Source organism: Peromyscus leucopus, chromosome 4 (assembly GCF_004664715.2).
Source record: "Peromyscus leucopus breed LL Stock chromosome 4, UCI_PerLeu_2.1, whole genome shotgun sequence".
NCBI lineage: Eukaryota > Metazoa > Chordata > Mammalia > Rodentia > Cricetidae > Peromyscus > Peromyscus leucopus.
In genome coordinates this window covers 93872788-93888220 of record NC_051066.1, presented here as the reverse complement: position 1 = coordinate 93888220, position 15433 = coordinate 93872788, and the positions used below count along the sequence as shown (strand labels likewise).

The 15433-nt window shown below is 44.3% G+C and overlaps 1 protein-coding gene across 4 annotated transcripts in view; it reads right to left on the bottom strand.

Moving 5' to 3' along the window:
• Eif2ak4 (eukaryotic translation initiation factor 2 alpha kinase 4) overlaps positions 1-15433 on the bottom strand; it is a 95173-nt gene that overhangs the window by 19873 nt on the left and 59867 nt on the right. For all 4 annotated transcript variants that reach the window (XM_028888088.2, XM_037205109.1, XM_028888089.2 and 1 more), the window contains 8 exons: positions 13477-13530; positions 10907-11143; positions 9532-9607; positions 8461-8582; positions 4424-4473; positions 3346-3514; positions 2220-2336; positions 1556-1621 (listed from right to left, as the gene is read on the bottom strand). In XM_028888088.2, coding sequence (XP_028743921.1) covers positions 1556-1621; positions 2220-2336; positions 3346-3514; positions 4424-4473; positions 8461-8582; positions 9532-9607; positions 10907-11143; positions 13477-13530 — 891 coding nt within the window. The remainder of the gene's footprint in view (positions 1-1555; positions 1622-2219; positions 2337-3345; positions 3515-4423; positions 4474-8460; positions 8583-9531; positions 9608-10906; positions 11144-13476; positions 13531-15433) is intronic.

Below are 15433 nucleotides of genomic sequence, written 5' to 3'. Positions count from 1 at the left end.
GGCATCTTTAGGGTATGTGTAAATGTGTTCTTCATGCCTGAACCTTAGGCTATTCAGTCACTAATATCTCCTCCAATATTAAATATTTAAGGTTTAACTTGGCTCAGTTTCTAGTGAGCCCTGTGCATCTCATTTACTTTCTACACTGGAAGAGGGACCCTCAGTTGAGGAATTGCCTCCATCAGGCTGAGCAAGCCATGGGGCTGGGGCAAGCCAGTAAGCAGGGTTCCTCATGGTCTTTGCTCCACCTGTCCTGACTTCATGGAAGTGTAAGCCAAATAAACCCTTTCCTCCCAAGTTGCTTTTGGTCTTGGGTGTTCATCTTGGTAACAGAAAGCGAACTAGTATACCTTCCCTAAATGAAAGTGGGCGTTTCTTTCAACCGTGGTGTATGGGTGCCCCGTGAAAGTTGTTTCAAAGAGTTGAGGGCAGACATACGCTGTGAAGGTCCTCTCTCATTCTTCTATGTTCAGCCATGTACCAACCATACAGTAGGTGTCCAGAAGAGTCGGGGGATCTACTTGGCTTATCTACAATCATATTGTAGCCTACTGAACCTGTCAATTTTGCTGACACTGTAGGATCATGTAATGAAGTTTCAGATCAAGGGCTGTAAAGCTTCTGGGAAAGTTTTATTTTTTATTTTTTTAAACTTATTTTTATTTCTCAAGACAGGATTTCCCTGTGTACCCCTGGCTATCCTGGAACTTGCTCTGCAGACCAGGCTGGCCTCTAACTAATGCCTCTGCTCCTGAGTGTGGGATTAATGGTGTCCACTACATGCCCAGTTGTTTCTGGGAAAGTTTTAAACATAAAAAACTCTTTTCTTGGGGCTGGGGCTGTAGTTTAATGGAAGAGTGTGATAGCCTAGCATGTATGAGACCCTAGGTTTAATTTTTAACACTGCAAAAAAAAACTAAAACCAATTTTTCCTTATATACATATGGAGGAAAATACACAAAATTCTGTTTTCTCCTGTTGTCCAGCCATTCAGTTAAATGTGGTCTATTGTGCCAAAGAGCTGGATTAACGGACATCGGTGGAGAAATTACAGCTGACCTGTTTACCATTCAAGAGTCTCCTATTGCTGACTGGATCCAACAGGAGGATTTAGAGGTAGGAATTTTCTAGGGAAGTAGGAGCTCCAACTCAGTGCTAAAGAGGAGAAGACCTGGGGTGAGCATAGCACTATCCAGAAGGATTGTAGAAGTCTGTGCCCTGGTTCCACATGACCTGTTTCAGAAGAGGGCAGCTTGGTGCTGGGCTTGCTCAGCAGGAGGCTGTGCCCAGCACAGGCTTTACAAGGGTGATAAAGAAAGGCCTGGTGCTCAAGGAAGAGTAGGCCAGGCAGCAGGTGGAGGACGCTCAGAAGGGCTCTTGCATCACAGCATTGGGTCCTCTCTTCTAATCTCAGTGGTTGCCATGGCACTAACACTCAGGGGGACGCTGCATCTGTGAGTGGCAGATGTGTGTTGCTTGCTACAAAAATCTGGTGACATTTTCTGACATCATAAAATGACAGACAGTGGCAATCACGCTATCAGAAGGTACTTACGCAATTAGAAGACAACGACAGGTTACAAAATTTAGCTTCCACCTCTCTCCTTGTCAGCTTCTCAGTCTGATGGAGAAGAGAAATGGAACAATGAAAGACACCTAGTTCCTGGGAGGCAAAGGCAGCCTTCTGTGAATTCAAGGTCGGCCTGGTCTACATAGTGAGACCCGGTCTCAAAAAACAAAACAAAACGAAAAACCTCCTAAAAACAAACAAAGAATGAACATCAACCCTCTCTCCCCAGGCCCGGGGCCGCTGCCAGTGCCCCATCTGCATTCTGCTGCACCCCGCACGGCCAAACAGCAGCAGCACTTTGGGAGGAAGAGACAATCTCTAGAGAACAGACAGTAATATTGCAACTCCCAAAGCCAATCTGCCAGATGAATGAAAAGCTGGCCAAGGCCTTCATGTATTGAAAAGTAACAATAATGAATGTCACAATTCATTCTGCATTAACCACAGATTGCCCACACTGTTACCTCCCCTACATACACATAATTAGAAATAATAAAAATAAACCTTAACCACAATTGGTTCTGTCACATTAGAGCAATGAAGAAAGGAGATGAAATTCTCAATGTAGTTTTATGGTTGCATGAGTCAGAGAATAACCATGGGCTATTTATTGTCCTTCAACATCAAGTCAAAGTAAGTAAATGCTCACCACAGCATCATACAAAATAATGTAGACCTGACTAAGTTTATCTTCTGGAATCCCACAGTGTAGGAGAATTGCCTTCAGCAACATTGTATGGTTCAAGTAAATGCTGTAATTTCTTTCCTAGGATATAGAGAAAAATGCAATTATTTTCATTATAAAAGCAATACAGGTATGTGGCCAAATCTGATATCTAGTAATTAATTTATTATCCTAACACCACAGAAGGGCTTAAATGTAGTATCTTCTCTCCTGGTTTATTTTTCATATCCATTATCTTCACAGTGTTATAGTTGAAGGATGTAACACTTTTATAATATGCATAAATACACTGGCTGATCTTTAGCTAAGTTAAAGAGCCTCAAAGAGCTCATGTGATTGTGAAGCAAGAAATCCGTCCAATGGTAACTGACTTGCAAGCAGAAGGTGGTTAGTGGTTATCGTTACTTTTGGCCACAGCAGCCAGTTCCTGAGTTCTTACGGGTGTGCTGGGGCAACTGGAGAATGGCCCAAAGGCTCTACCTCCATAAGTACAAGTGCTTGGAGAAAAAAACTCAAGTGAGCACCAGGATCCTCATATCAAGAGCTGAGGGCTGAGACTAAAAGGTGACCAGCCAGCCAACCCTGAGGGACTTCCTGGGAGAAAGGGTGCAAACCATGGCTGGGTGAGGAAGACGTTCTAACACGTGGGCATCCATGACTGACAGTGGGGGATGGCAGGGACTGTGAGAAGCAGGCAAGCAGTCCCCATCAGTGAGGGAAGAGAACGGGTGAGAAGGGGCATGGGGTGCTGGGGAGGTAATAGACGAGATGAAGAGGGGGCACGGAGGTATGATGAGCAGGTAGGGATGCACGAGAGCGTCATAGGAAGCTTAGCCTCATTCTTGAATTTTCCCAAGAATGGGTAGAGAAACTACATTCACCCAACCCCAACACGCCAGCTCTGTCAGGGGAGAAGCGAGCCTAAGATGAAGCTCAAAGCACCACCCTCAGACTCTTTGCAGTTGGCTTCAGAGAAGCTGTGATCTGCGCCAGCACCAAGCAAGAGGTGGGCAGTGGGTGCGGATTCCTCACCACACTTAGGGAAGGAGGCTAGTGGTGCCATTTAACACGTTAAAGTGCAGAAAGGAACCTGAAGCGCGGGAAACTCCTGGATGATTTCATAGATAGTGTAGATGGTTTCGGCAGTGGGCAGAGAGCTGTTGGTGGTGGACGTGACGATATCAAATGCACATTCCAGGAGTTCTTTGGGGTGAAACCGGTCTAACTTGCGAGGTCTGAACACCCGCTCTATGCAGTATCTGGGGGAAGAAAAGGCTTTCTTAGATGGCTACTTATTGAAAACAAGTATGTATGAGGAATTACTGAGCAAAAGAAATGTAATGAAGATGAAAAAAAAAATCCATATGATACTCAGTGGTTCAAAGTCAGATTTGAAGCAGACCTCATAATCTACACCCCAGTCCTTGCACTGTTAAATGTTTTTGTTGTTGTTGTTTGGTCTGAGAGAGAAAAGTTACACCACTTTTACCTGAAGTGATAGCTTTCTACACAGAACCACCCCCACTTTGTGGCTGAGTGGTAACTGCGGACGTACAGCACTTATTGCTGCGGGTTCACTTGAAGAGAGCGGCTGTGAGGTGGCGTGCCTCACTGACAGCAGTACAGCTCAAACTCATGGAGACCCCGGAGTCTGACCCCTGCGGTAGGTATCAGAGTGGGCACAGAACCTGTCCCTGCTGCCAAGCGCCTGCATCTCAGCGCTGGGTGCTCTTGCTGACTTACCCTGTTCTCTACAGCGGCTTCTGTTCCGTTACCTGCACAAGGAGCTTTCAGAGACCACTGGCCATTTGTCCTTCCAGTTAAACCTTAAAAGGGGCCATCTGAGTTCAAGAACAGCCAGACCCCCTCCCCCCAAGCAACCTTTTGAAAACATCATTGGTTCTGTTGCCTGGGGACATGTAGAAAGCACAGAATAGATGGCAGGCCTGTCACGTGACCTGAGCGCTTCATTTCTTCTAAAGGTAAGATGTCTGGTGACATTCTAGTCATCTGAGGACAAACGGGCCCTGGGGCTGGGCTTCCCAGCACATGCTGCTCAATACTTCAAGCCCAGAATTCTTCCCTCTGTGAAAGTTTCAGAATAAAAAGCCCTCTCTTCTCTTACTTCGTCCCCATGCCTCCCACATGCAGGGAGTAATGTGACTCACCGTTTTAAATTCAGTATGTTATTTCTTGCCACATATCTTGCAAAAGGGACCTGAAAGAAGAAAATTTTAAAGATCCCCGTCAAGAGGCGCCAACTACGATGTTCTTTTAAAACAGCTTTACTGGGCTGGAACTTACACATCATTTTAAGGTGTACAACTCAGTGGTTTTGGGGTAGTCACCTGCTTAACAGTGAGGTCAGAACAGACTGCACCTACAACAGCAGCTCCATAGACTGCTGCCCAGTGATCTTCCAGCCAGCACACTCTATGACGTCAGCACAATGATGAACAGCCTGTTGATGCACTTCTTTAAAACTATCCCCTAACCGTTAAGTGACGCCTGATGGCACCCGAGAGCATTCTCCCCTGACATGGTCATGAGTACTTCAGCAGCAGACGCCACTGCTAGACTCTGGTCACTGTGGCATTTCTGAGGTCGGAGAAAAATTCTTTCTTGTTGAAAATATAGTTGTATTTTATTCCGTCCATTTGAAATCTGCATAGGTTATTGACTACCTATGATTTTTAAGATGTAGTTTATGGGTTAGGGAGATGGCTTAGTGTGTCAAAAGGCTTACCCTGTGTGCTGGCTAGCTTTATGTCAGCCGACACAAGTTAGGGTCATCTGGGAAGAAGGAATATCACTTAAGGAAAGGCCTCCACAGTACTGGCCTACCGACAGGTATATGGGTCATCTCGTGACGACTGGTGTGGGAGGGCGGGCTCAGCCCATTGTGGGTAATGCTCCTATGGGCTGTGGTCCTGAGTGCAATAAGAAAGCAGGTCGAGCAAGCCACTGCGAACAAGCCAGTAAGCAGCACTCTTCCATGGCTGCTGCATCAGCTCCTGCCTCCAGGTTCCTGCCCTGCCTTCCTTTCATGATAGGCTGTGATGTGGAAGTGTAAGCTGAAATAAACCCTTTCCTCCCTAAGGTGCTTCTGGTCATGGTGTTTCATCAAAGCGATAGAAACCCCAAGACACCATGTAAGTCTAATGACATGGGCTGGGAATCCCAGAATTCACAGTAGAAGGAGAGAACCAACTCGCAGAGGTTGGCCCCTGGCCTCTGCACGCACATTTCTCTTTTTCTCTCTCTCACACTCTAATTCAGTTTTCAAAATTCTCATTATTACAGTAAAAGTGAGTACTTTCTCTCAGGGTGAATTTCCCAAGTTCCATATCAGTCTCTTAGAGGAAATTCTTACAAACCACCCACAAATAATCAAACTGGTGTTAGACTGCCCAGAGATGTGACAGTATTCTTAATGGGCCAAACTTGCAAAATAGAGCCTCTCACTTTTTTTTAATTTTTTTTTTTTTTTTTTTTGGGGGAGGAGGGTTTTGAGACAGGGTTTCTCTGTGTAGCTTTGGAGCCTGTCTGGAACTAGCTCTGTAGACCAGGCTGGCCTCGAACTCACAGAGCTCTGTCTGCCTCTGCCTCCTGAGTGCTGGGATTAAAGGTGTGCACCACCACCACCCCGCTGCCTCTCTTATTTTTTGCATTTGAGTATCAGTGTATGGAAAGGGAGGTTAACTATCTGCCCTTACCAATCCTCTAGTAACCAGAGAGTAAGAAATCAGTTGTAAACACAACTGTGTAACCTCTGGACTTCTACTTTTTAACAGGGCCCAAATGGTGATAGGCTGTTTATTCATCTCTATCAGAAAATAATTCCAAACTACTTTACTTCAAAGAAAAATAGAAGCCAAAACTAGAGAAGGAAGGACGGGGAGCGGAGCTCACCGGCGGAACCCTGGCTTCGTATCACTGAGGCCCTGAACTCTACTCCAAGTACGCCCCACCCATGAGCATGTATGTGCACAAGGTCTCTTGGTCTTTCCATCCCCTCACTCCCCCCACCACATACACATAATGATTTGGAAGGAATTTCCTTTTACATCATAAAAACAAAAGTTGTTTTTGAAATAAGCCATAAAAAATAGACATAAAAAAGAAAAGCCAAAAAGTTTTGGTTGTATTCCTCCTCTAAGAAAGTAGGTGGAAGTTTTGAGGTCCTCCTTGACACTTTTCGGGGATGCCAAGACAGGCTGGTGTGCATGGCGGCTCACACATGTAAGAATGTGCTCATCTCACATGTACACCAAGTGCATGCGACACACACAGCACTTCATGAACACGCAAGTTCCTGTTAGAAACCTTTGTAACAAAAGTGGGACTTTAGAGTTCCTTTGGAACTTAATTCTTAAGCTATCAATATGTTTTACATGTTTACAGATAAGATATAGTAACATATATAAATATATATGTATTTAACCTTACATATATGAATATTTAATATATGGACAAGTTTGGCTCTAATTTTTTGTTTTTTGAGACAGGGTTTCTCTGTGTAGTTTTGGTGCCTGTCCTGGATCTCACTCTGTAGACCAGGCTGGCCTCGAACTCACAGAGATCCGCCTGCCTCTGCCTCCCGAGTGCTGGGATTAAAGGCGTGTACTCGCCCCCCCCCAGCTCTAATTTTTAAATAACTTTATTTTACATGTATGTGTGTGTCCCTGAGTGTACACAAAGTTATCATGTACACGCATGTGCCTGCAGAGTTCAGAAGAGGGTGTTAGATATCCTAGAAATGGAATGACAGGCAGTTGTGATCCACTCCGTGTGGATGCTGGGAACTGAACCTGGGTCCTCACCAAGAGTAGTAAGTGCTCTTAACCACTGAGCCACATCTCCAGTCCCTCTAATTTGTCCAAGATGAGTCCAAGCATACAATCTGGACGAGCCTCAAACTTGTAATCCTCTCGCTTTAATCTCCATGTGCTGGGATTCCAGGTGTGGGCCACCATGCCCAACTAAATGTTTTAAATAGCTTAATATTCTTTAATATCAATGACATATATTTAACCACTCTCTTATAGACAAACTAATAGGTTTTAAATCCTTTTAACATTCATAAACTGTGTTATTTAAAAAAAAAAAAAAAAAGCCCTTAAATTATATTGCCATTTCATAGAATATGGAATGTGTATCAGGAACTTAAAATTTGGGGGCTCAGTGGTTAAGAGTACTTTCTGCTCTTCCAGAAGACTGAGTCCTGTTCTCAGCACTCATGATGGATTGCTCACAACTGCTTGTAACTCCAGGTTCAGGGGATCTAATGCCCTCTTCTGGCCTCTGTAGGCATCTGCACACATGTGGCATACACTTACACAGATTTACACACAAACATTAAAATTTTTTTTTAAATGTTTGATTAACTTTCATTACTTTTCTAAAGACTAGCAATTAATATTCTCAACAGCAATTTCCCTGGATTCTGGTCATCTCTGGATAATGTAATTCACACATCTTTGCAGTCTGCGAGTAAAGTTAAGCATGTGTGCACAGCCACATATATCTTGGCATGTCCTCAACACCCTGGGAAATTACCAGTGTTATTCGTTTCCTGTCTACGTATTGCCTGGTTACATGTTTTCTTTATGTCTCTGTATTTTCAAAAATGTTTTTGGTACTGAGGAGCGAACCCAGGTATCACACATGCTATGTACACACTCTCCCCTACATGTTTTTCTGAAGTACCTTCTGTACCTCAGGGATGGGACCCTGTCTGTCTTGCTCACTGCACGTTTCCTTCGAGTTTGTAGTGCAGTTACCAATGGGCTCGTCAGCAGTCAAGGCAGCAGGGGTGAGGGACTGAGGCTGTCGTGGTTAAGGGAGCCCTGGGATCCCATGGAGAAGAACATGGGCAAAACTCAGCACAGCCAATTAGCTGTTCCAAGTAGTAACTGCCTAAAGAGTAACACTGTGGGATTTTATTGAAGATCTAGCTGGGAAGTAAACAATATCCTACATTCGTTTGTCTGAGTTGAGGTTACCTTGCTATAAGGTTACTCTGTGGACCTTAGCACCTGCAACACAGGATCAAACATTTACTACTCTAATGCTTTTACTCTGATTTTTCTTTTCCTTAGGGTGACACCCCAAATATAAGCCTGTAGTGGGGGTGTCTGGAAGGAGCAATTCTTTAACAGAGCAGACATGGCACCCAGGCTGTCAGAGGAGCATCCCAACTCACCCGCAGGTCGAAGGGAAGCATCACCAGCATGCCGCTATGGTCCATGAACACAGCGGCTTCATTGTGCTCATATATTTGCCTATTTCGGGGAAGCAGCAGCGGGGTACACAGCTGGACAGCTCCTACACCAAAATACAGAAAAAGCAGCAACTGAACCTTGGGTTCTTAGACTTCCTAGGAAGAACCCAAAGTGTACGCAAACCCAACAGGTGAATGGCCTGTCCTTGAGATCACCGAAAGCCCATCACCAATTTCCCCTCAGTTTTCCTGATGGAGAACTGAGCTAGGGCTAAGTCTGCCAGTGTAGTCAGATTTCAGACTCACAAGCCAACTGTATTTTAGTAGCAAGGCTGGAATAGTCAAACCAGCTTCTCTTCACAAGCAGAGCTATACAAATAAACAAATTTCATGTCAACTGCTTACAACTGGATTTAATATACAGTCATACTGAAATCCACCAGTAGTAGTTTGTTTTTTTTTTCTCCGCCTTTCCTTCAGACATGACCTCACTATACGCCTCGTCTAGCCTCAAACTCATGATCCTCTTGCCTTAGCCCCTGAGTGTTGAGGTTACAGGTGTGGACACCAATAGCTGGCCTTCCTTTTTCTTCTTTCCTTTGTGTATGTACAGCCATGTGGTATGTTTGTGTTGGTATGTGCACACATGCATGGGTTTGTACATTATGTGTGCAGTTATGCTGGAGGTTGATGCCAGGCCTCTCACTGAGCCTGGAGCTTATTGACTGAGTTGACTGTCTGGCCACAGGGATCCTCCTGTCTCTGGGGCCCCTGGCTCCTGCTTGGGGTTATAGATGCATGCAGTCATATCTGGATTTTTCCCAAGGGTGCTGAGGACCGAACTCAGGTCCTCAGGCTTCTGTGCAGGCACTTTAATGACTGAGCCCTCTTCTCACCCCCTCAAAGTATTTTCTAATGATTTTTTAGAAAATTGTTTGAGAAGGAGTGGTTTTTAGAAAAGCACATACCAGGGGTTGGGGATTTAGCTCAGTGGTAGAGCAAGCTCAAGGCCCTGGGTTAGGTCCTCAGCTCTGGAAAAAAAGAAGAACATACCATGCCTTTTAAAGATGCGGATGATGGTTTCACATACAAGCTGCTGAATCTTGGCTGTACGAATTAGGAAGTTGCCCTAAAATGAGATCAATTTCAATGTCATCACCAAGCCTACTCCAAGAGTTCCTCAAAAATGTTTGCATTTGGCACTGCACAGCTCAGTACCAGGATCATAGCAGAGGTCTCCAACAAGTGTTTCTTTGAGCATATTTAGAGAAGAAACATGTATATATTTCCTTTTCATTCCATTTTATTATAGTAATTTTGGAAATAAAAAGTAAGCAAAAAGACCTGTAGTCTTACAAAGAGATCTTTCTAATATTACCAGACAGTCAATACTCTGCTCTTTATCTCTGAGACAGGGTCTCATTGTGTTGCCCAGGCTAGCCTGGTCACAATCCTCTTCAGCTTCCCAAGGAGTCACAGGTGTGCATGACCATATACACTTAAGATCTATACTGTTTTCCTCTACTATTCTATCATCTAAAATTATACCACAGGTTAACTACATAGAGATACACAGCAAACATAAGCAATATTGGTTAGCTATTTATTCACCCAACTTTTTAAAAATTTCTCTAAATTGTTTCAAGTTCTTCTGTTTTATATTTTTAGAAATGGAATAATAAAGGCTCCTAAAATTGGCTTCTTGACTACTCTTCAGAAGCAATCTGAAAGCTTTTAAAGACTCTTGAGATGCCTCACAGCTGGGGAGCCAGGGAATCTTCATGCCTCACAGCCATGTGCCAGTGCTGGGAACCACTCTGTTACCCGCATGGATCCGACTGCTTGCATGTCCCTGGCTGGGCATCTGGGATGGGCTCTGTCTCTTAGTCTCCTGGGTGGGCGTGGAGTGGGAAGGGTCAAGAATCAAGTTGTTGGTCACCAACACGGCTCTTCCCTGGACTGTGCACAGTCAAACTTCATGCATGTGCTTTTGGGGCTCTTTGGAACTGAAGTCAAGAGCTTCCAGTGGAGGAACAGCTGGGTAAACCCAGTGTATCAAAGTAAAACCCAGACCAACCAGGAAGTGGGTGGCTCAGCAGGTGAAGGTCCTTGTTGCCTTGGGTTCTATCCCCAAGTCACAAGTGTGGGAGGAAAGAACTCCTGCAAGTTGTCCTCCGACCTCTACATGTGCACCATGACGTGTGTGTGCCCCACCCTACAAATAAGTGCAATTAAAAAAAAAACCCTAAAAAACATTAAGTCATGAAGGCTAGATAAGCATTTAGTAGGGGAGAGGGCTTAGGACGGGAGGAGGGTAAGAAAGGGCAGAGGGATGAGTGCGATCAGACTGTATCACAGACATGCATAAAGACTGTCGAGGAATAAATTAAAAAGTCCAGAGAAACACTCTGTGCGAGGCTCAGCCCACCTTCAGGATGTCACTGTCGTAGGTGTAGTCTATGGCAGGGGAGATGCGCTGGGAGAAGATCTGGCCCATCATGGTGCGGTAGGCCTTCCCGTCTATGTTGGCCAGCGTGTGATGCAGCACCTCATGCAGCTCCGACTCCTCCATCTGTGGCGGGGGCAGCAGCTCACTCTTGAGCAGTTCTGTGGCTGTGGGCCGTTTTGCTGGATCATGGTTCAACAGCCAGGAGATGACGGATTTCTGCAGCGTAACAGGCACACAGCTGGTGAGGATGCAGCAGGTCAGACTCAGGAACTTTACACTTGACATTTCTGAGAGCTCTGATTGTGCCATTCATACCTCATGACCACAGACTTGTGGATAACTGTAACTGGAGTATTGCTCAAAAGGGAGAGGCCCTTTTTATATCTCTTGTCAGCAACAATCAAAATCATCCTTAACTCAGCAAACCATGCAGTAGCTGAGCTTAATTCTTATAAACACATATTACTGTATAAAAGAAGAGTTACAGAGAAAATATCAAAGACCCGATGCCTAATGCTAGCACTTAGCATAAGGCACACGGCAGCTAACACCCTTAACGCTCACCACATTTGTCTTGGCTCTTCTCCATTTACGTCCTTTATGATCCCATTCCCGGAATTCTCTTACTTTGCATTGTGTGTTATGCCTCCATCGTACAGAACCCTCTAAAGCAACATGAGCCTTTGAAAGGTTCTGGAAGGACTCTTTGTCTTTTCAGACAGAGTTTCACTATATAGCCTGCCTGGCCTAGAACTCACTACATAGACCATGCTTCAAACTCACAGAGATTCACCTGCCTCTGTCTCCCGAGTTCTGGGATTAAAGACATGTGCCACCACACCTGTCCTTTCGTGATTCTTAATCCTGATATAAATTCTTAGAATATGGTATAAATCCTTAGAACAAGAATTTATATAAAATGTTAGTAGAATATTTGAGAACAGAAAATTTCAATTTTTAGATGGATTTTATTAAACATCTCTAATGTACTTTTAAAATACCTTTCTCATGGGGGTGGTAGAAGCAGAGGCAGGTGGATCTCTGTGAGTTCAAGGCCTGGTCTACCTAGTGAGTGCCAGGACAGCCAGGGCTATGAATATAGACTCTGTCTACGAAGTGAGCATTTCTAGTTATGATACCCAGAAACACAGCAAATGACTAATCAAACGAAAAATACCAGCCAACAAAGTAAGTAGAAGAGATAACAGCCCGTTTTCTAATGGCTCTTCACTAATTAGAGGTGCTTGAATAGTGTCCTGCTAAATGCCATTGAAGTACAGGGGCTCATGTGAACAGAAATAAAAAGATACTATTAGTCCCTACTGCACAGGGAAGACAAATTAGTCTTAGAGAAGTGCAGCGGTGTGGCCGTGCGCCAATAAGTTGCAAATACTGACATGCTCTGTTTATGCTCCTGTTCTCAACACTGATATGCTATGGAATAGTCCTTCTGTACACTGTGAAAGTGTGTTGCTCTCATTTGGCGGCAGCTAGACGGGATTTTCGGGGCAGAGAATGCTAGGAAGGAGGGCAGAGTCAGAGCAGTCACAAGAGACACAGAGAGAAACGAGATGAGGGAGCCATGTTGAAAGAAGGTACAGTCAACTGGCAAAGGGTAGATAAGAAATATGGGTTAATTTAAAATGAAAGAATTAGCTAGTAACCAGCCTGAGCTATCAGCCAAGCATTTATAACTAATAATAAGTCTCTGACTGGTTATTTGGGACACACAGAGAAATTCCACCTACGTTGACAGTTTAAATAAGAGACTTTTGCCCTGACTATCATTGTCAATAAAAGTCAGCGTAAGGAACAAATTTCCCTATGCTGAAAATCAGTGAGTGAAGGTTTCACCACAGCAAGCTCTTTCAGCAAGAAGAAAGGAACACCAGCTACAGCACACAGCTCACTGGTAACTCTCGTATTAGCTGCGTACCAATGTTAGCCTGAGACAACCACAAATGTGCCCTCGGATAGTTACGGTAGATGTGAGAAATTATCTTGCTTTGAAATACTGTAGCATCAGCTGCAGGGATAGTTCAGTGGTGGAGCACCTGCCTAGCATGTGGGGGGCCTGGGCTTGATGCCCCAGTACTATAAAACCAAACAATCCTCTAAACCTGTACCAGCAGGTCACCGGAGAGTGCAATCCTTCCTGCAAAACCTGAATTATTTCAACCACAAAACAGACTAAGATTATATTTAATTTTTCCCTTCAAGTCCTAAGTTTTATCTAAAGCAGTTTGCTGTAAAAGCTTTCCTTCCCCACCTCCCACAGCCAAGCCAATGGTCCAAGAAACACTTCAAAGGCACAATTAAGCACACAAAGGAATTCTGGAGTTTGCTAATTGGCTCTGTCAGACCTTGGCCTTTTTATAGTGTAGCTCAAGTCTAGTAACATTTTAAGAGCTCTGTCTTTTGATATTTTCCCCTCACATTGTTCTTAAAACACAAGGGAATGAGTGGCAGAAGATTACTAATTGAATATGAAGAAAAACAGTAATTAAAACTCAAAACTGAAGACAGCAATTAAAGCATCAGTGAATTACCTGCTTTGTATGCTCTCCATCATCGAAGTCCTCTGGAAACTTGGGCGACGTGGGCTAAAAGAGTATTATATTCAAATCAGCAAGCGCTTGGCAGACTGCCACAGGCAAAGCTTTTATTCATCACAGAAGGCTAACCAGAGAGCAAATTAAATTTTGCTAACACGACACCTTCCCACGCCCTGTGCTCAGTCTTCCAGTACACACAGTCTGCTAGCGCAGACTTCACGTTATGGAATGTAAATGAGAGAGAATTTAAGTAAGAGACCTTTGCCCTGACTCTCACTGTCAATAAAAGTATACGGAGCAAATTAAATTTAAGGGTTTTATAGGAACACTAAGTAGCTTAATGGGACGCATAGCGAAAAAAGGCAAAATTTCATCAAATCATCAACCTAAGTTAAGAGAAAAACTTGGCAGGTGGCGGTGGAAGGAGCAAGGGCAGCCTCAGACACACAGCGAGTTCGAGGCCAGCACAGGCTACATGTGGCGCGCTCTCTCTTTCTCAAAAAGAGAGACAGAAAAGATTCATACTGAATGGACAAATTTAGTTAGCACCAATCCCAATCATTCCCCCCAATCCTCCCTTTTCTGATAAACAATTACAAGATTAACTGAGTTTAGATATTCCTGAAATAAAGGAACAAATGGAATTTCAGACAGGCACTTCCTCAAGGACCTGCTCATCCAGGAACACCCCAGCTGGGGTGAATGGCAGAATCACCCTTGGTTCACCAACACCTCCTGAACTCACACGCTGCTGTCAAAAATAATTCAACTACTGTCCAAAGTATCCATAGGTTTTAACATTCACTAACATGACACCTTCTCCACACCCTGTGCTCACTTCTTCCAGTACACAGTCTACTAGTACAAACCACCCAAAATGACTACCTAGGTCGTGAAAACCACCTCCCTTAAGTTTAAATGAGCAATAATTTAAATGCATCTCAGTGTATGCACTACTGATTTGTTCGCCTGTTATCTATTATGGGGTTGTTGACAGGATCTTGCTGCATAGTCCAGGCTGGCCTTGAGCTAGCTCATGGTCCTTCCTCTCACATGCCGGGACTATAGGTGTGCACCACCATGCCGAGCTTGCTGTATGGGATTTCATGTGCTTGTCTTGCTCCCTAGGGATGAGAAAGGCTCTCCCGATCTGTGGCTCCTGAGTAACTGTGTCTGAACTGCCCGGGTTTTTTTCTCCATTCTCTTAATGCCCTTTTGTCATGGGCCCTGGAAACAGCAACAGTGGCAAGGCTGAGTGGAAGTTTCACCGGGGAAAACCAGCTCAAGTGACTTATGTTTTTGAAAGCCATATGTGTGCAGGCTTGGAAAGACTCTCCCACAGAGGCCTGTCTCCAGACTTCAGAACCATTTTAACTTCTGGTCATTTAGACCTGCTTTAGGCACTACAGGACCAGGTCTGTTCAGGAATCTTTATGTGTTTGAGGGAGGACAGAAGCTAAGGTCGCAAGTCTCATGTAGCCCAGGCTGGCTCATCTCAAACAAAACTGTTTTTCATCACTGGGCATGTGGACAGGCGTGGGTTTTCCTCTTACTAGAACACAGAACAACAGTCTATAACGACAATCCCTAGTTATCAAAACTGCTATGTTAACATCTGAAATGAGGCGACTCTCCTTGTTCTGAAGACATGTCACTAAAGATGACAGAGCTGATTGTCTTACCAGGTATCAGCCAAAGAGAGTCATTAAACTGACAGGAGGCAGCTAGGCTTGGTGCCACACACCTACATTCCCAGCGTTCAGATGGTTAAGACAGGGGGTCTCATGCTTCAGGCCAGCCTGGCTATAGGCTAAGATCAGCTTTTTTAAAAAATCAACAACTGATAGCCTCTTCTATATTGTAAATACCAGGGAAGTCCTGCTTTTGATTTCTGATCTCCACACGAGACTGAGGATACAGGAAATTTATGTATCAAACATATTTGACACCC